The following is a 22,797-nucleotide window of genomic DNA, read 5'->3' as shown; positions in this document are numbered from 1 at the left end:
AGCAATGAAGATATATCTAGAAGAAGAATCCGACACCTCTGTCGATTCAGCGTAAAGTACATAGTAAATAGAAGCAATGGCGTCCATAATACAATGGAACGTAAACGGTTTCTTTAGCCGTTACGAAATGCTAAAGCATATTATCTCTGATGTTGTTTACAAGAAACCAACTTTAAGAATTCCAGCCATGCATTCAAGTTTCAAAAATACTCAAACTTTTTCAAACATAGACAAAACGCTGATATAGCCAGTGGAGGGGTTGCTATTTACGTCGATAAACAATATGAAGCCCAGCAATTACAAATCAACACACATAGCTTTGAAGCAGTAGCGATTACAGTAAACATGGAACAAACAATCAATATTTGCAACATATATTTACCTCCTGATCAAATTATAGTCCAAGAAGATTTTGATAATCTACTGCAACAAATCCCCAGCCCCCGCATTATTTTAGGCGATTTTAATTCACACAATCCTATGTGGGGTTCAACAAAAACAAACGCTAGAGGCAAGATTGTGGAATTTTGTATGACCTCACAAAATCTTAATTTGTTAAACGATGGTAGACCCACCAGATTTAGCATTCAAACGGGTAGTCAGTCGGCCATCGACATATCTTTATGTGATCCAATGTTATCCCCAACACTAGAATGGGACGTTATCCCGTACCTATACGGAAGTGACCACTATCCCATTAAAATTACGTTTCCACAACAAAAAAATAACAATATTACCACAACCCCATCGAAATGGAATACAAAAAATGCAGACTGGGAGAACTTTACAAAATACATACAAAATGAAATAAACAACATAAAAGATATTACTCTTAATGACATAGATAAAGACCTAGATACCTTCATATCAATAATTAAAAAAGCAGCAGAAAATCATATTGGAAAAACAAAAACACTAAAATATCATAAACCTTTACCATGGTGGACCACAGAATGCAAAGAAGCAGTACAAACGTATAAAAGAGCCTTCAATAGGTATAATCATCACAAAACTAGTGAAAATATGGTAGAATACAAAAAACGTCGAGCAGAAGCTAGATATATTCTCAAAAAATGCAGGAAAACATCATGGCAAAAATTCGTTGCAAGTATAAATAGTTCTACCCCAGCAAGTAAAGTGTGGCAAAATATAAGGAAAATATCTGGAAAAAAATGTTCAAATAAAATACCTTTCCTGGCAAAAGATAACAAAATTATAAGCGACCGAAAAGAAATTGCGGAGCTATTCGCCGGTGAATTTGAGTCAAATTCAAGTAACGATAACTATTCACCGGAATACAAGCTCAAGAAACAAAGCATAGAAAAAACGAAGTTGGAATACTACTCTCAAGATGATAATATACTAAATGTGCCAATTACAATGCAAGAACTAAGGGATGCCCTAATGTCAACTAAAAACTCCGCTCCAGGTCCAGACGGCATACCATTAATTTTTTTGTTAAACCTACCAGAAAGTGGAATGTCTTGGCTACTAAAATTATGCAATTTTATATGGACAAATCAGGTCTTTCCATCTGTATGGTCGGACAGCATTATAATTCCTCTGCTCAAGCCCAACAAAGACAGAACAAAGGTAGACTCGTACCGTCCTATATCACTCACTAATGTATCCTGCAAAGTTCTAGAAAAAATTATAAACAAAAGACTATTGTGGTACTTAGAACAAGAAAAACATTTAATTCCACAGCAAAGTGGCTTCCGTCAAAATAGATCATGCGTAGATAATCTATTAGATTTAGAATCAGAGATATACGAGGGTTTTGCAACTAATCAAGAAACCATCGCAGTGTTTTTCGATATTACCAAGGCGTACGATACAGTTTGGAGGTTTAACATTATATCAAAATTACACAAATGGGGAATCAGGGGTAATATGCTAAGATTCATAGAAAACTTTCTTCAGTCAAGAGCTTTCTCTGTGCGCGCCGATAATTCCACTTCAACAAAAAGAATTCAGGAAAACGGAACACCTCAGGGATCAGTTATGAGCCCAACTCTCTTTCTTGTCGCTATCAACGATATACTGGATCATTGCTCCCCGCTAGTTAAGGGAAGACTATATGCCGATGATCTGGTTCTATTTGCAAAGGGCAAGAATATAAAAATGGTTCAAAAACACTTACAAGAATCCATTTACAAACTAGAGATATGGTCTACATCAGTAGGTGTACAATTCTCCACACTAAAAACAAGATGCATGATTTTCTCAAGAAGGCACCGGATGCAAAGAACTACACTAAAGCTGTGTGGCAAGCCGCTGGCATTCTCAGACAAAATTAATTTTCTCGGAATGGTATTCGACCAAAAACTAACATGGAAACATCATATTTCAGAAATAAAAAAGTCTTGCCAAAGTGGATTAAACGTAATGAAAACATTATCAAATAAAAAACGGGGAACCGACGAAACCACATTATTAAATATTTATAAGTCACTTGTTAGATCAAAAATAGATTATGGGGCTATTGTATATGACTCGGCTAAAAAACACGTTACCAATCAACTTGAAATCATTCAAAACACAGCATTTCGGATCGCCACAGGTGCATTTAGAACCACACCCGTTAAGAATCTCCAATGTCTTACAGGAGAACCACCTCTTACCCTACGAAGGAAGTATCTAAGCCTTTCGTATGCATCTTCAGTTGCCAGTAACAAATTCCACCCAGTGTTTCGAAATACATTTACGGACCGGTATCTAGAAGCTTATAAAAAAAGTAAGTTCGATCCACCTTTCTATGAAAGAGTCCGAAGAAATTTAAAAGATCTGCAACTGCAAATTCCTGACCTCTATCCTTCAAATCTAAAAACTCCCCCTCCCTGGTTAATCATGATTCCCGAGATTAATACGACACTACTCCAATATCACAAATCAGAGACATCACCAAATGTAATCAGACAGTCATTTTTAAAAGAACTCGAGACTTGCGGGGAAAGTTTTTGCATTTATACAGATGCCTCCAAATCTGCAAACGACGTAGGAGCAGCATTTGTCACTCCATATGCATCCTTCCAATTTAAATTAACGTCGGCCACCTCTATATACTCAGCAGAGTTATATGCAATATTACAAGCCCTCATTCATATCAAAAGTACAAAACAGTCTTCCTCCGTCATTATCTCAGATTCTCTAAACTCGTTAACAACAATTGATCAACTATTCACTAAGAACCCTATAGCCTTACTTATCAAGAAAGAACTTGCAGCCTTACAAGAAACTGGTTCCGAAGTCAAATTTATATGGGTTCCATCTCACATGGGAATACAAGGTAATGAAAAAGCAGACCTCCAAGCAAGGGAAGCTTACAAAAACGATCATGCTACAATAGTGTCAAAGACTATTTCCAGTGATATAAAACAGTTCGTCAAAGAAAAAGTGATCAGTGCGTGGCAAAATGAGTGGAATTTATCGGAATCTAAACTAAAAGAAATTAAATCGACAGTGAGTCCGTGGCGCCTAGTGAACTTAAAAAGAGCTGATCAAGTCAAAATCTCTCGACTTCGATTAGGTCATACCAAGATTACACATAAGTACCTAATGAATAAGGAAGACATTCCAGTGTGTGAATACTGTCAAATCAACATTACTGTTAAACACCTCCTAACAGAATGTGGAAAATATACAGTCAACAGACAAAATAACAATATTTCCAACAATTTAAAAACAGTATTAGGTGAACATTTAAACATCAAAGACTTAATTAATTTTCTTAAAGATACATCTTTATATAATTTAATCTAATGTAAAAACTAATGTCGCTAATGACCCAAGTGGTTGAAGCGACTATTTTCTTTGTAAATAAAAAAAAAAAAAAAATCCTTATACCAAAATATATTTATTTCTTTTTTAACCTTACAGACGTTGCATTTCTCATGTATGGGAAACGAAATATTATATTATAAGCAATGACATCACAAGAGACTAGGCCGATAATATTTAAGTTTGTCGTCTGGCTTTTAAAACAAACAATGTGTGTTCAGTTTAATTTAATCAATCAATCACACTTTGTATCGGTACGTAATACATACAAAATACCTTCCCTTCGAGAATTATTTACGTTTTACGAGAATAAATATTATTAACAATTTTTTCTACGTTTTATTCGATTTTATTATTATTTTTATTTTGTTTCCGTGGAAAATAAGTTTATCAAACACGCATCCACGCAATTACGGAACACTACTATAAGGTCTAGTTTTTGTTGAACAAGATTTTAAAGAATTTCATTAAAAAAAAATAATTGGATTGCAAAATTATTATGCGAGATATATTAAATTTATTTTAATAAAATTTGGTCTGCTTGGAGTGCTTGATTAAATTATAAAGATTTTCTAGGCGAATTATAAAGGTCCTATGTGCAATAGCAATATAGCTATTTTAATTCTATACGACTTTACTCAAAAATTAATCGTTTTAAAGTTATAAGCAAGGAAAGTAGAAAAAACGATGTTTTCAGTAATTTTTAAATATTTTAATTTTTTTATTAGTATTCCCGACCTATCTGAGAGGAAGCATAAGTTAATTTTTATTACTAAAGCTATCACAACTTTTTCTAGAAAAATCAGAATCTACCACCTCTCACCTCTCAAATAGTCGTTTTTTCGAAGATCCACCCTGGTCTATTAGTCTTTATTAACTTACGTGCTTGTGTACTTCCTAGAATCATGCTCATGTCATGAGTAATAATTTGACCGTATTGCATAGCATTCAAAGTCCATATTGGATCTTCTTTAGGAACATCAGGATATAGAACCAAACTAACTAGTCTGGAAAGTGGCAAATCATTTCCGCTTTTTGCTGTTGATGGATTGCTAATACCTGCAAAAAGATTTAATGTTATATGTCAACTCCAAGAAAAATTTAAAAGTAAATTAAGAAACTATGCTAAATAACAAACTTTTTAAATATATAAATAATATACAGATATAAAAAATACATATTTCTATCTTCTAGATATTTCTATAATCTACTGAGGATTTTTGCAGGATTTTATAAAATATTATTTGATTACATTACATCTCAAGAATTAGATTTTACCAAAAATTATCATGACAATATTTTTTTCGACGAACGTAGTTTTCTCTATTTATTTATTGTTTCGGAAATTTGTATTCAATAGCAGTGATATGGATAATTAAATTACTCTAATAATCTGAACTCGAAACTTTTTCTCTATTTATTTATTGTTTCGGAAATTTGTATTCAATAGCAGTGATATGGATAATTAAATTACTCTAATAATCTGAACTCGAAACTTAAGTACTCCAGGTCATCGAGTACTTTATAATATTTTATGTTATATAAACTTTTACACAAACTTCCTGTGGGAATCACATATATAACTCTTTGGTATTATTTGACTGTCTTGACCGACTCAGAATAGTGATTTCTTTTTAGTTTAACCTTAGGCTAGAGTCGATAGGTTTAAATTACCCTTTATCAAATTATTGTGATATTAGGTACTAAAAAATCTGTTGTTTGGGAATATTTCGATTAACAAGAGGTCCGCCAAGTAAAATGCAAGTTACATAAAAAACCTATGAAAAGAATACACCAAACACTTTCAAGAGTTCAAGTAGATGAATCTGTTACTAAAGATTAGGAGCAAACTCCCAGTTTTGTTAATCAGGAAGCAGGGCCTTCTTCAGCTTCAGAGACTTTATATGGATCAGATGATGTTCAATCTCCTCTACCAAAACCAAAACGTTAAATGCAAATGAAGCTGTTTGGCGCTGTAAATGATGGTTTAAAAGACAGTAATGTAGAAAAAATTGACCGGGCTCTAGTAAAAATGATACCCCATCACTCTCTCTATAGCGGAAGACCAAGGTTTTATTGAATATACTAACTTGCTTTAAGGTTTCATTCGAATAAATTACACATCAGTCCTCTGGCATCTCGCTCTCTTCCCATTCAAATCGGATATTCGAATAAGCTAATTTTCCGAATACAGTGTTTAAATGATCTAATAATTCCTGTGTTTAATAACTTGTTTAATTTCTTAAGATATCTCGAGTTATTTCAATAATCGAATGGTCGATTATTTTTCATTCGAAAATAGGTATGTTGCATATTTTACTTTAATAGACCAGGAAACTAACAATCTTCCCATGACACTCGTAGATACAAGTATCTAATAATTGCTTTGATAAATTTGGTGATAACAATATGTAATAAATAAAATATTAAAAAGATTAAAGATCATGTTTTACTTATAAACATTATATAAACAATGTAATATCGCTATTTGATTTTAAATACCAAAGATGCTTCGACCAACCTGCTTCAGTATGTTACAAAGAATTCACCAACACAAGTGTTAAACCCTTTTTGGCTTCCGAAGGTCTTCCCACTAAGACTAAAGATCTACGAAAAATCCTTCTAGAATTTAACGATGCCTATGGAATTGGTCCAACTGAGGTGGAAGCTGATCTCGGGTCCTTTTTCACTTCGGAAAGAATTATTCACCTACAAAAATCAAGGGAATGCCACCGAAACTACTATTCCGTTGCCTCTCCTAAACGAAATTTTTGCATAATATGACGTATTCTGTGGGAGTAGAAACTTCAAATTATTATAGTGATGACAACTTTAGCATTGTTCTGATTAATATTCGTTCTATAAGATATAAAACAGATGAATTATTTTGGTTTCTAGATGAATTAGGATTTTCCTCAATAGATGCGGTTACTGAGCACTGGCTTGAAGTTAACAAGCCTTTTTTTGTAGAAAAATATACCACAATTGCTAGGTATAATCTTCCAAGTTCAGCTCATGGTGGCACCCCAATTCTTTCTACAAATAATGATTTCTCTCTTATAACAAAATATGACTTTCTGTTGAATGAATCCTTTTTTGAGTTTTCATTGGTTTATAACAAGAATCTTAATCGCTACATTTTTTGCATTTATAGATCACCTGATTCTTCCACGGAATTATGTTTTCAGAACCTTTTAGAATTTTTTTAAATTTGTTAGACGACTTTACAATAAAAGCAGAAAGATTCTATGCGGTATGGTTTCACAATGCACGTTAATTCACCTACAAGAATTACTAAATCAACATCTACCATTATTGATTATATTGTCTCAGATTTCTCACCCCTCGATGTTCGTTTTACAATAATTAATGCAGGACTCTCTGACCATAAAGCAGTATATGCCAAGTTTAACACTTTTAACAAACAATCCGCGAAAACCCAACGTTTAGGTAGGACTTTTTCCGCTCAGAACTTTCGTAAATTCCAAAATTTGTACTTGACTTTTGGCTGGCACTTTCCCTCTGTGGACGTGGACTTTTTTAGATAAGCTTGTCTGTATTTTTAATAAGGCATTTCCTTTAATTACAATTAAGTCAAAACATCACAAACCCTGGACTACATATATATATATATATATATATATATATATATATATATATATATATATATATATATATATATATATAAATATATATATATATTATTGTGATATTTAAAGTCTTGATGCGCCAAGCAATAATTAGCTAATTAATTTTTTTGATTAATTAAAATTATTTAAATGATATGATTATGACTCTATCACAATTTTTAATTCTTTTATCTCAGGGTTAAATTCGTGCTTCAATATCTCTGCTATTACATGTGAAAGGTAAGGTCCAGAGAATACCGGAATAATAAAAAACACATATGATCTAACACTATATATTGAAATAAAAATAATGAAATAATTCACACTCAAAAGTTTTCAATAAACAAATCTCATATAAGGATTCTCAAAATTTTGTTCTCCGTACGTGAACAATCAAAATTAATGGTACAAACAATATTAATTGAAATCTCAAAATCCCAAACTATTCTAACTCTCCTAATCAAAATATTTATATCCTTTCTAAATTACGTGTAAAAATAGTGTTATCAATAAAAGAAAAAACTGCAGAAAACAAAAATATCTCTCTCTGATGATGAGTGGTCCAAATCCTTGTTCCTTGTAGACTGTATTATCTCCTCTCAACCGCTCCCTATGTAATCAGCAATCTTACAACAGATTGTTGCAAGTATATCGTCCTTAATGATCTCCTTCAAAAGCAACAATCATTCAAATTATGATAGCCTTTCTCCTCTCGATAAACTGAATCTCTCGTTGGCCCGAGTGAAAAATGACTCTTGGAATATCTTCTCTTTACGATAAACTGAATCTCTCGTTGGCCTGAACAGTGACTCTTGGAATATAAGTAGGAAAATATGACTTACAATATTTTGCTGCTTCAGCTTCTGTCAGATACACTAACTTCACAAAAACTCACTAACATTCAACACTACTGCTTGCTACTTCTTGGGAACCACCAGAGAACAATCCCTGTTCGTCTTACAGACTTGGAAAACCAACTGATATCTTTTCTCTCTCCTCAATCTCGCTAAACTTTTTCCTACATACCTATCCCACCTTTTTCAATCTCCGCCAATCAAAACTCGTCACAATTCCCCCATTTTTTCATTTCGATAACAAACAAATTTTTACCTATAATTATAAAATTTCCTAAAACTTATTTACAAAAAAATATTTTCTATAATTCTTAAAAACTAACAAAAACCTCTTTCTAAAATCTCTTCTATTTGTCTCTAATCACTGCATTACTGTATTTTGGAAAACCCGGTTCAATTGTCTTTGGATTTCACTTAAAATTATGCGGGTCACTCAAGTATAACAAAGAAATAATTTATGCAAAGCTTACATTTTGTTTAGTACAGGTAATCCAAGAATTTAATAACTTTCCTTCTTCGAAATGTTTGTTGGATATTATCCTACTTATCTGAATTATTTTAATGTTTTTGAACTTTGAAATATTTTTAAACAAATCAATATTTTTCTCGATTTTACATATCATAACAAATCCCCGCCATTTGATCTGCCGAAAACTCTTTGTTAAATTTTAAAAATGACAAAAGTTTTCTAGGATCAAATTATTTCACTATGTTATTAAAATCTATTCATGATATTGATAGATGTCGTGAATGTTAAAAATACCCCGTATATTTCCTGTCTCTATGTGCGCTAATTCATAACTATTTACCCCATTTTCCGTATTGACCCTATATGGACCTTCAAATATCGGCATCAATTTAGCACAAATACCATTTTGTAAATTCGACACCCTCAGTGCCTTCACTAAGACTTTCTCTCCTTTCTGGAATTTGATCGGCCTTCTTCTTCGGGTTCTCTCTTGTCTTTGGAGATATTTCTCTCCACTTCATCTCAATCTTCTTTGAACCAACTCGATCACTTCTTCGTATTGTCTGGGGGCGGTGTCTTCCCACGGTCTTGTAGGCATTGTTCCTTTCATTATATATAAAGGCGTCTCTTTGGTAACCGTATTTGGAGCACAATTCAAATAGGTCTCGATCTCAAACACTTTTCTGTCCCAATGTCGATGATGTTCTTCCGCGGCAATTCGTAGAAATTTTGTGACTTCTTGTATAAAACGCTCCGATGGGTTGCTCTGTGGATGACGGATGCTTATAAATTTTGTATCGATGCCCCTCTCTCTTAATTCCCTTTTAAAACGTTCGTTCCTAAAATATGTCGCATTGTCCAATAAAATATTGTCTGGTCTTCCCACCGTTTCTATAAAATTGTCTATCTTCCTAAGTATTTCAATTCCTTTTGTGGTTCTGCATGCGTACAATTTAACATATTTTGAGAAAAGATCCACCATAACTAATATGTGTTTATTCCTTTGAGTTGTTGGTATCAAATCGCTCAACATATCAATAGCAACAATATCCAGTTTTTTCCGAGCTACGACATTTTTTGTGACGTTTTCATTTTTAAAGTTCCTACTTTTACACTTTTGGCATGTCACACAATTTCGAGTCACCTCTTTGGCTATTGTATAGTCCTGTCGACAAATGTAGTTCTCCCTGAACATAAGCCACACCTTTCTACTTCCAATATGTCCGTTGTCACAGTGTAACTTTAAAAAAACTTCTTTTGCCATTTGCTCCGTGATTACATAGAGTTCTTTACCATCGACCCTCTTAAAATATAGGTTATTTTCTTGTTCAGCCCTTTGCTTTTCTCTTTCATTCAATTCTTCCTGATTTTCCCTGATTTTGGCCAAAGAAAATAAGCCTGCTTCTTCTCTCATTATGTTCATGCCTACGTGGAGAGTTTTGTGATCCTCTTTGCGGAATTGTTCATCTCTCGTCAACGCATCAGCCAAAATATTGTCCGTTCCTTTGATATATTTAAATTCAAAATCATATTCTTGGAGTAAAAGAATGCCCCTATGAATTCTATTATTTACCAACCTATTTTTCATTATGTGTATCAACGCTGCATGGTCCGTTTCAATGGTGAATCTTGCCCCAAGTAGGTAAAAACGTAATTTGTTTACACAAAATAACACACTGGCAAACTCTAATTCAGTAACGCTGTATTTTCTCTCATACGTTTTGGTTACACGGGAAACAAAACATATTGGCACCTCTATATCGTCTTGTATCTGTGATAACACCCCTGCAAATTTTTTTATGGAAGCATCGGTCCTGAGAATGAAAGGTTGCTCATATCTTGGGTGGTGCACTCTTACAGCTGTGGAAAACGCTCCTTTTAAATTTTTGAAAGCGATTTCTTGTTCCGTTCCCCATTTCCATCTGACATTTTTCTTAAGTAATGCTATTAGCGGTATTTCTTTTGTACTGAGGTCTGGTATCAGCTTTTTGAAATAGTTTACCATTCCTAAAAATCCCCGCAAAGTTTTTAAATTGGTTGGCCTAGGGTAGTTGTTTATGACTTCAATTCTATCTTCTGCAAGACTAATCCCTTTTGTGTCTAATTTGAATCCTAAATACAATACCTCTTTTTGGAAAAACTGACACTTTTGAATATTTAATTTTAATCCGGCTTGATCAAGTTCTTCGAGAACAGTATGAATATGTCGTAGATGGCTTGTTATATCCGGTGAGAAAATTAATAAATCATCTATGTAATGTACAACAAATTCTCCATGCCTATTTAAAATTGTGTGTAATGCGCGAACCAAAGCAGCGCATGCACTTTGTAGTCCAAATGGTACTACCCTAAATCGGTACACCACTCCGTCGATAGAAAAAGCGGTATAATTTCGACACTTTTCTGCCAAAGGTATTAACCAAAAACTGTGTTTCAAATCGATTTTGGAGAAAATGTGTGATCCTGTGATTCGTCCAAAAATGGCTTCTATGTTCAAAGGCGCTTCGTATTGCGCGATTGTGTGCGAATTAATGTTTCTTGCATCTAAACATAATCGCAAATCACCATTTGATTTTTTTACGCATACTATCGGGTTGATATATGGAGAGTCACATCTTTCGATCACCTTGTCTTTGATCATATTTTCAATTTCCTGTCCGACGCTTTGCCTGTATTTATACGGGATTGGATATGTTTTCGATTTAAAATTTTCTAAGTTTTTAACTTTAAAAGAATGTTCATAATTTTTAGCCACTCGGCTTTCTTCATTAATAAGATCTCCATAATTTTCTAAAATCTTCTCTATTTCCTTCTCCATGTTTTCTCCACATATTATTTTTCTTTCATCCTCAGTTTGTTCACATGTGTTCACTGTCCGTATTACTTCTTCACAAAATTCTGGATTCTCGTCCATAATTGCCATTTCTTCTCTGTCCTCTTCCGTTATTTCTTCTTCTATTTTTTCTTTATCTTTAATTTCTATCTGGTATTCCGAGCACCATGTTTCGGCTCCTTCCATTTTTCTGCTTATAACTTCCTTTTTTTCCTGCTTTCTTTTCGAACTCTTCTTCTTTTTTTTATTCTCTTTTTCTCTTCGGATTGATTTTTTTCTTGAGCTTTCGATTTATCCTCTACCGTCATATTGATTTCTTTATGTTTTTCTTGTCCATTTATCCTTTAAGAAAATTTTCTCCTATCTGTTTCCTTTTCTTCTTCTATGTTGTCTGGTTCTGCTCTGATTTCCAGTTGATTTTCCGAAAAATTGATGGTGATATGTTTTTCACTCAATTCATCAATTCCCGCTATCATATCATGATTTAGATCTTCGATCACCACACATTGCATAATATAGAATTGGTCTCCCACTCTGATCCGTACTCCTAAACCTTCGTTTACTGTCGTCAATTTTTTATTATTTGCACCCACTAAAGCAACCCTCGGAATCTTATACACAAATCTGTCCATATTTAATTCTTTTACTAGTTTTTTATTGATTAACGAAATTTCCGATCCAGAATCAATCAGAATTTTAATCGCTTTATGTTTTATAAATGCATCTAAAAAAATTAGACTGGAATTAGAATTTTGTTTTTCGTTTCCCGCCAACTGTATAAACTCTCTCGGGTGACAAAATATACCGGAGAGTTTTTTACTTTTGTTTAGTGGATGCCTTATTGAAAATCCTGTCTGGATTCATTGAATACTTCTTCTTCCTCCTTTTCTATTGCCACATGATTCATCTCTCTTCTGTTTTGTCGTTGGAATCTCTGATTATTTCTATCGTCCTTTTGTTCGTTCGTATTCCTATTCGGAGGATTTTGTGCATCTCTATTCCTGTTGTGATTTTCATTTGTTCTATTTTGTGTATCATTCCGGTTATCGTAATTTTGTTGTCTATTGTAATTATTGTAATTTCTCGGCCTATATTCGTTTGTTGATCTGGGATGTCGGTTTCTCTGGTCATAATTTGATGAATACCTTCTTTCCGGTCCATTATATTGGTCATGTTGTCTTTTATTTCTCATTTCTTTTCTTTTCGCTTCTTTTAATTGAAGGAATTGGCACAAACTATCAATATCTTGATAGTTTCTCAAAATCACGTGATCTTCCAACGTTTCCTCAAAATGTCTGCTGATCATTTCTACCAGCTGTTCGGTAGAATATTTGTATTCTAGATATTTTGAATTGTTATATATCTGCAAAGCATATCTTTCTTCAGATATTCCCATTTTTTCGTGATATTTTCCATTCTGTAGCTCTTGGTTGATTTCTCTCTGTTTATTTTTCCCCCAGAAATAGTTGAGAAATTTATTTTCAAAATCTGTCCAATTTTCAAACTCATCTTCCTTGCTTTCATACCATAACGCTGCTCCTTCTTTCAAATGGTTTCTAATTGTTTCTTTGCAATCGTCAAAATATCTAATATGTTGTAATTTGGTTTTCAAATTTTTAACAAACGGTACTGGGTGTGTTTTCCGAATATCCCCGCCAAATTGTATTTTCGCCTCGCTTGTTCCATGGATGATAACTTCTTTTCTCTCTACCCCTCTTAGTTCAATTTCTGCCATTTGTTTTTCATTTTGCTTTAATCTTCTTTCTACTTCCTTCCTGTCTTCTTGTAGCGCCATTTCAAATTTTTCTTCTAACTGTCCTAATTCCTTTTTCTGGACAATCTTTATTTCCTTCATCGTATTTTGGATATCTTTTATCTCTGTCTCTTGTTTTGCATTCTTTATGGTTATTTCTTCTATCTGTTGTATCAGTTCTTTCTTTATCCCCTCAACACATCCTTTAATTTCTTGTTCATAGTTTTCCAAACGCTGCTCTATATTCCTGTTATTTAGTTCTATTGCTTGTCTTGTTTCCCGTTGGTTTTCTTCCATTGTTTGTTTTGTTTCTTGTTGATTTCTATCCATTTTTTGTGACTGGAGTTGCATTATTTGTAATATTTTATCTATTCCTGATAATTCTTTTTTCTCCTCAACTATTGTAACATTTCCTTCATTATCCGATCCTTCTTCAACAATTGTTTCCTCTTCTCTGTTATCCTCCTTCCTTTCTTGCATTTTGCTTTGACTCCTTGTGGTCGACATGTTGTTTCTTTTCGTTACTGTTTTTGTCCCCGCCAAATGTGAAATTTTACAACACTCTATATGTTTCAGAACACGACAATATTTCTCCCCAAATGTATTAAATTTTCACGACAAATATCAAATATGCAATCAGTAAAATTCAAATAATTCAAAATAAATATCAAATGTACGATTGGTAAAGAAAATAAAATCAAATAATTCAATAGCAGTAAATATCCACTAACTACGATCAATCAATAAATCAAATTTATATTCCCTGGAAAAATTGTCAAAATACTTTCAAATTGAAATTCCCTCAATGTTATATGTTTTTATCTCTGGATCACCTGTACTTATTCCAGATCTCTTTCCCTTCCTTCAAATGTAAAGCTGCGATATTTTCAAGCCCTACGTTTTGGAAGCCAGTTATTGTGATATTTAAAGTCTTGGTGCGCCAAGCAATAATTAGCTAATTAATTTTTTTGATTAATTAAAATTATTTAAATGATATGATTATGACTCTATCACAATTTTTAATTCTTTTATCTCAGGGTTAAATTCGTGCTTCAATATCTATGCTATTACATGTGAAAGGTAAGGTCCAGAGAATACCGGAATAATAAAAAACACATATGATCTAACACTATATATTGAAATAAAAATAATGAAATAATTCACACTCAAAAGTTTTCAATAAACAAATCTCATATAAGGATTCTCAAAATTTTGTTTTCCGTACGTGAACAATCAAAATTAATGGTACAAACAATATTAATTGAAATCTCAAAATCCCAAACTATTCTAACTCTCCTAATCAAAATATTTATATCCTTTCTAAATTACGTGTAAAAATTGTGTTATCAATAAAAGAAAAAACTGCAGAAAACAAAAATATCTCTCTCTGATGATGAGTGGTCCAAATCCTTGTTCCTTGTAGACTGTATTATCTCCTCTCAACCGGTCCCTATGTAATCAGCAATCTTAGAACAGATTGTTGCAAGTATATCGTCCTTAATGATCTCCTTCAAAAGCAACAATCATTCAAATTATGATAGCCTTTCTCCTCTCGATAAACTGAATCTCTCGTTGGCCCGAGTGAAAAATGACTCTTGGAATATCTTCTCTTTACGATAAACTGAATCTCTTGTTGGCCTGAACAGTGACTCTTGGAATATAAGTAGGAAAATATGACTTACAATATTTTGCTGCTTCAGCTTCTGTCAGATACACTAACTCCACAAAAATTCACTAACATTCAACACTACTGCTTGCTACTTCTTGGGAACCACCAGAGAACAATCCCTGTTCGTCTTACAGACTTGGAAAACCAACTGATATCTTTTCTCTCTCCTCAATCTCGCTAAACTTTTTCCTACATACCTATCCCACCTTTTTCAATCTCCGCCAATCAAAACTCGTCACAATTCCCCCATTTTTTCATTTCGATAACAAACAAATTTTTACCTATAATTATAAAATTTCCTAAAACTTATTTACAAATAATATTTTCTATAATTCTTATAAACTAACAAAAACCTCTTTCTAAAATCTCTTCTATTTGTCTCTAATCACTGCATTAATGTATTTTGGAAAACCCGGTTCAATTGTCTTTGGATTTATTATTAAAATTATGCGGGTCACTCAAGTATAACAAAGAAATAATTTATGCAAAGCTTACATTTTGTTTAGTACAGGTAATCCAAGAATTTAATAACTTTCCTTCTTCGAAATGTTTGTTGGATATTATCCTACTTATCTGAATTATTTTAATGTTTTTGAACTTTGAAATATTTTTAAACAAACCAATATTTTTCTCGATTTTACATATCATAACAATATATATATATATATATATATATATATATATATATATATATATATATATATATATATATATATATATATATATATATATATATATATATATATATATATATATATATATATATATCTGTATATATATATATATATATATATATATATATATATATATATCTCCAAGTATAGAGGAACCCATCTAAAACTTATCAAAACAGCTAAAAAAATGTACTATGAGAATCGTCTGGGAACCTCTAAAAATGTTGCAGGGGAAACTTGGTCCATAATAAATGATCGAAATAAAACTAACACAGCTCAAACATTTTCTCTTTCAAACCCTGAAAATCTAAATGAATACTTTGCTAATGTGAGTAAAAATATAACATCAGCTATTTTGCCACAACAAGATCCTATTTCCTACCTCCCCAATTTAAAAACAGGCCTCGAATTCATTCTTTATAAAACCAGTTGATAAATCTGAACTGATCCAAACAATCAGTAATATACATAGCAAATCTTCCTGTATTACTGATGGACTATCCATAAAAATTTTCTTAAATCTCCTAAATTATGTGTTGGAAGACCTGGTCTCGCTAATTACCGATTCATTTAAAAAAGATATATTTCCAGAGTGCCTAAAGACAGCCATTATTATTTCTCTTCATAAGAGTGGTGAAAAATCTAATGTCTGCAACTATAGACCTATTGCCTTACTACCGGTTCTATCCAAAATTATTGAGAGACTTAAAGCCCGACTTATCTCCTCTTTTGTTGAAAACAACATTTTATCACAAAGTCAGTTCGGCTTTTTATCTAACAAATGTACCAGCGATGCTGTTTTCTGTACTAGATGAGATCTATCAAGGACTAAACAATAATCTTTATACTGTCACTGTTTTTTGTGACTATGTTAAAGCTTTTGATTGTGTAAATGGCGACATTTTGATAAAAAAACTAAATTTCTACGAAATTAGAGGTGTTTCTTTGAATTGGTTCTAATATTACTTGAAGAATAGGAAACAACTAGTTAGAGCAAATGATACTGACTCTAGTCACAAAAAAAATTCAGTACAAATCTCTATTATATTCGGCAAAAAAATTATACAACCATCTCCTTTTGCAACTTAAATCTACAACTAAGTTCCGTAAATTGACAAAAGCCTATCTATCTGAAAGACCATATTATTCAGTGGAAGAGTTTCTTAACGAATAACTAAGAAATTACAGTACGCTTACAGTACAGTAAAGTACAAGCAACAAAGTATTTTTTATATATATTTGGGTATCACATGCAGCAGCTTAAACTTAGTCGTAAACTAATTCGGGTTTTATTATGCAATTTGCAATGTAGTGAAATTTTGCAATGGATTGTATATTTTAGTACGTTTTATTTTGTGATATTGACGATTTATGTAATTATAGTAAATTTTAATTGTTATTGTAATTTTTTTTTACTTTTTGTAAGCTTTGTCAATGAAATTGAACAATTTTCAGTGGCAATAAAGCATATTTCTATTCTAAGATGGAGACCGGCAAATTATATGGAAAAGTGGCAGAATTTTACTTAAAAAGCATAGAAAATTCTATAGTGAGTGTTTGTTTGCCTCGTAATTATTGCAAAAGTAGTTTCAAAAGTAGATTTTTTGAAAATTATTACTATCTTGTCTAAAACTACACAAAAACCTTTTATTTCGCGTGAGAATAAGGACAATATCCCAAATATGAAAGCACCAAATTAAAGAAAATGACTTATTTTATCAAATTAAATCATTTAACGAATAAAAATTTTCTGTTAAATATTATAAAATAAATTTGCTAAAGTACTTTGATTTTAATCTAAAAAACAATTAAAGTTAGACACAACAACATGTAGGAAGTTAACTTTTTTTATTCGCCATGTTGGCATTTTTACACGAATTAAAGAAAAAACATAATATCCTACGACTCTTAAAACCCAAGTTAGCTTATTTTAAAAATTCACCGGGGCTTTGTTTATAGATAATAAGCAATTTAAAAAAAATCCTTTAAAATATTAAGAGTTTAATTTAGAAACACAAAAAAAATTTAAAACGATTCCTTTAAAAGTGAGCGGTCCATGATGTGCTAAAGATAAAGAGTTTAAAAGCGAAGCTATTTTACTATTTCAAAAACTGAATTCATAAATTCAAATTTATAAAAGTCGCAATATGTCTGGTTCAAATCAACGAAAATAATTGTTTTTTTTTTTATTTAGGATACCTCGTGGAATAGGTCATAAAAATGCATTTAGTTAACTTGTCAATTGTTTATTTAACCGAGTAATTTGTTTAAACAATATTAAATAAATATTTATTATACAAAATTTTATTTTTCTCTTATTATTAGTACCAAAAATGGTTATGAAATATTAAGCAACTTCAATATTTTTGTATTATTGTTATAAATAATATCTTTAAAAAAATATTTTCTTATATTTTTTAGTAAATTTTACAAAAAATTAGTTTTCATTTAAAAATCAAAGTGTATCAGATTTTTTGGGTCACTCCTTTAGAGCTTCCGAATAAAAAATACAAAATAATCCCATAAAGGTAAGATGGCGAATGGACAGAGACTCCGAAGCCAATAATGCACAATCACACACACACAAGATTTTTTTGAATTATGCGCATTATTTTTACAATTAATTTTTCACATAAACATTACAAATATAGTTTACACAAATTAATTTTTATAACCTTTGTACAATTTAAACAAAAATTATGGAATTATATGTAATTAACATTTGTGGAATATGTAATTAACATTTGACGATTTACATACGTTTTTATTTATAATTATACAAAGTTTATAACAATAATTTCTTTAAAATATATTTGTAATGTGTTTTAATCAATAAAAGTAAATGTAAAAATAATAAGCATAATTCAAGAAAAATTAACACGTATAGATTTGATTTTCAAAAAAAATTAGCTTATTTGTAAAACTTCACAAAAAAAATTCACAAATTAACTAAGTGCCTAATTAAATTTTTATAATCTATGCAATGACGTACTTCACTTAAAAAAACATCAATTTTCGGTGATTAGAATGGGAGATATTGCGACTTCTATAAATTTAAATTTATTAATTCAGTTTTTGAAATATAAAAATCGGGAATAAAATCTCGCTTTCTAAGGGTTGTAGGACATTATGTTTGTAAATCGTCTAAAAATGTCAACATTTCGAATAAAAAAAAATAACTTCCTATATGTTGATGCGTCTGAGTTATTTTAAATGCTTATAAGTTAAAATCGCAGTACTTTATAAACGTATTCTACAGTATTAAACATACATTTTTTAATCGTTAAATGAGTTAATTTGATAAAATAAGCGTTTTTGTTCAACTTGGTGCTTTCAGAATTCATGTAGACGTAATAGTTTTATCTGCAACGCAAGTTGCAGATAAAAGCTGCCTGGGATAAACAATTTTAATTTTGCAATAACTGTTAAGTAAATCTTTTTGAAATTTTTATAGCTTAATACATGTGATATTTTCCTTATCATCACGCGAAATTAAAGTTTTTGTGCGTTTTTAGAAAATTTACTAATAATTTTCAAAATATCGACTTTTGAAGCCATTTTTGCAATAGTTAAGCTAAAATTAAGGAAAATGACTTAACAAGCTCTTATTTAATAATTAACATGACGTTTAATCTTTTGCATATTTTGTTAATTACATATTCATATTACTAAATGTATCAAAAGCAGTTGTGAGATACCTTTATCAAAGAGTGCCACGAAAAAGATATTTTTATTTGCTAATTTATCTGGTCTATATGGCCAGTTAAATAATAGTGCATAAATTTATATTCAGTACTCAAAGTATAAGAAACAATTTTAACCTAAATGTTTAACTTTTTATTATTTCCACAGATGGACGGTCTGTTGCATGGAGTGAACCGGTCCAAAGATTATTTAGAGGAAAATATTAATCTACCATAGTATTTGGTTTAATACCATAGTTTAATCACAGTCTGGCGTAAGATAAGTTTTGAAGATAACACGTTTTTGTTAATTTTAGTAAAATTGAGAATAAATAGACAAAGATATACGGACTTATACGGTATGATGACATATTACACAATTTTCGAGAAAGATAAGGATGATCAAAAAAAATTTCTGGTCCTTAAGTAATTGTACAAAAAAGTAGATTCTATACTTTAAAATATTACAACTTCCGCCAACTTGCTTATATACAATGTTGATATTAAGACAGATATAAGGTGTTAAAGTTAAAATTTAAAATTTTATTTTTCGCTATAAATTTTATGTTTATTAAATTTCTAACTGGGAACTTTTAAGTATGAGAAATTGTAATTTGATTCATACTTTGATGTAGCTTATAAAGCACGCCAAATTATGGGATATATGTTGCATAAACGGCACCCTTCGTTAAGATAAGTAAAATGCTCTCAATCCCAGAATTCAATTTTTTTCATTTTTTTACGTTCTGTGATTAAAAAACAAGACTCAATTTTAACTCGATATTCCCCAACCCCCAAAAATGTAATTTTTTTATTATTATTTTATTTGGTGTGTTGCAATCAGTCTAAAAATTTTTAAAAATTCACACACATAGTTGAGGCTTATGTTATATTTATAGATCCATAAGTTGGGTGTACATAACCTAAAAATGCATTTATTTTCGAAAAAACGAGTATAACTTAGATTCTGTACTAAAACGTTGTTGTGATAACATCTATTGCAGAAAAACTCAAGGTATTTATAGATAATATTAAGGCTATTACTAATAATCATTTATTTGTAACCTGATCCTATCGCATACATACCTAATAGTAACAAGTAATAAAGTACACGACACGGTTCCTCCAGCCGAAAATGGAGACCATTAACCTCGAACCTGATAAATCTCTTGACCCCCCGCCAGGAAAAAAAATTAATAACCAATATAATATATTCTCCATAAGATCGGAGTCGACTACAGAGACATTCGAACAATAGCGAGTCTCTATTGGGGCCAAACAGCTAAAGTGAAAGTAGGATCTACATTTACCAATAAAATTGAGATCAAGAAAGGGGTACGACAGGGCTGTATCTTGTCTCCTATTCTCTTTAATATATACTCAGAAGAAGTATTTAAGACAGCGCTGGAGGAAAGCACAGAAGGCATAAAGATAAACGGAGAAATAATTAATAACATAAGGTATGCTGATGACACTGTGATTCTAGCAAGTAGCATGGAGGAACTGAGTTGCCTAATGAGTAAGATACAAAAAACAAGTGCACAATACGGACTCAGACTAAATATCACAAAAACCAAATGGATGTTAGTAAGCAAAACCCAACAACCACCACAGCAACTGATATTAGACGATGAAAGAATTGAACACGTGGATTCGTACATCTACTTGGGAACAACAGTTAACTCAAATTGGGATCAAGCGAAGGAAATACGTATAAGAGTAGAAAAGGCAAGAGCATCGTTCACTAGCATGAAGCAAATTTTCACCTCTAAAAGCCTCACCCTACCTCTCAAAATTCGACTTCTGAAATGTTATGTATTCCCGGTTTTGTTATATGGAATGGAGGCGTGGACAATGACCGCAACATTGATGAAAAAAGTAGAGGCCTTCGAAATGTGGGCTTACCGACGTATATTACGTATATCCTGGACTGAGCACGTGACCAACGAAGAGGTACTACGCCGGATAGGTAAAGAGAGAGAGGTAGGAATAAGTATAAAGAAAAGAAAGTTGGAATACTTGGGTCACGTTATGAGACACAATAAATATAGAGTACTACAACTGATCGTCCAAGGGAAAATAGACAGCAGAAGGGGTCCAGGGAGGAGAAGACACTCGTGGCTCCAAAACTTGCGGCAATGTTTCGGATTGTCATCTGCTGAACTATTCAGATCTGCCGCAAACAAAGTCAGAATAGCCATGTTGATTGCCAACGTTCGGAACGGACAAGGCACATGAAGAAGAAGATAATATATTGGTTATTCCGTTCTGTTCAAAGTATATGTACAGGGAAAAGACAAAAATGTAGGAAATTTTCACATCTTAAGTATTGCTAAAACAATATTTAACCAAAACCTACAGCAAATTACTAAATTTAACCGTAAAGGGAAAAACCGGTTAGGTCTTGTTTTTAAAGATTTTAAATCAGCAAATCTATTTGTGAATGATAAGAGATGGGAAAGTTTACAATATGATGTCTTTATTCCAAATCACAATGTCACCGGTAAGGGTATAATAAGAAACATTATGTAAAGAAATATCTGAAGTGAAAATTACAAATGCAATTGAAACAAAATTTATCTCCTGTAAAGTAATTGACATAAAAAGACTAAATAGGAGAATTCTTGAAGAGGGAAAACAACAAAACTATGTACCAACAACCACCGGCTACAGTACAAATGGAATCTCCAACAACATGGAATCTCCCATGCCATGCCATTACTACCACCACAACATAAAGAGATGGTACTATCTTTTGTAAATAACTTGCTAAGAAACTTATACCCTAACTCATCTAATGTATCACAATATAAAACAATTAAAAGCTGGGACAGTATCTGATGCTTCAGAATACTAAGCCCAAACTAAAAAAAAATAAATCTTTCACTCCTTTGACTATAATACAATGGAATATGAGATCATATAATGCTAACGTGGACAACTTAAAAATAATAATCAAAGAATACAATCCTGACATATTATTGCTAAATGAAACATGGTTAAATAATAACCAAATAATCAGATGCAAGGGCTATCAAGTAATATTAGAAATGATAGAGATGGTTCGTATGGTGGTATAGCCATCCTTATTAGGAATGAAGTAAAATTTTATGAAATATCTTGATTAGATGAGCTTGAACCAGTTTTTCTTTAATGATGGGTCATATACCAGAATAGCATCATCACCAAAAAGATCATCAGCGGTGGACCTAACAAAAACATCTAAGGATATTGCTACCAGATCATCATGACAAATAATTCCTGACTTAGAATTTAGGGATCATCTACTCACAATGTGCAAAATTGGTGTCCAAAACATTACCATCCACATGCCACCAAGGAATAAAGGAAACTTCAAAAAAGCTGATTGGGACCAAAATATCTCAGTATTAGAGTCATCATTTACATCATTTCCAGGTGAGAACTACCGATCATTTGCAGATTTAATAAATG

At 31.8% G+C, this 22,797-nt stretch overlaps 1 protein-coding gene across 4 annotated transcripts in view; it reads right to left on the bottom strand.

Annotated features, from left to right (window-relative positions):
* Positions 1-22,797, bottom strand: part of LOC140439760 (peroxidase-like) — a 489,498-nt gene that overhangs the window by 254,238 nt on the left and 212,463 nt on the right. For all 4 annotated transcript variants that reach the window (XM_072529901.1, XM_072529899.1, XM_072529900.1 and 1 more), the window contains one exon: positions 4,663-4,839. In XM_072529901.1, coding sequence (XP_072386002.1) covers positions 4,663-4,839 — 177 coding nt within the window. The remainder of the gene's footprint in view (positions 1-4,662; positions 4,840-22,797) is intronic.

This window comes from Diabrotica undecimpunctata, chromosome 4, assembly GCF_040954645.1.
Source record: "Diabrotica undecimpunctata isolate CICGRU chromosome 4, icDiaUnde3, whole genome shotgun sequence".
NCBI classification, from domain to species: Eukaryota; Metazoa; Arthropoda; class Insecta; order Coleoptera; family Chrysomelidae; genus Diabrotica; species Diabrotica undecimpunctata.
This window is presented reverse-complemented; position numbering and strand designations above follow the sequence as displayed.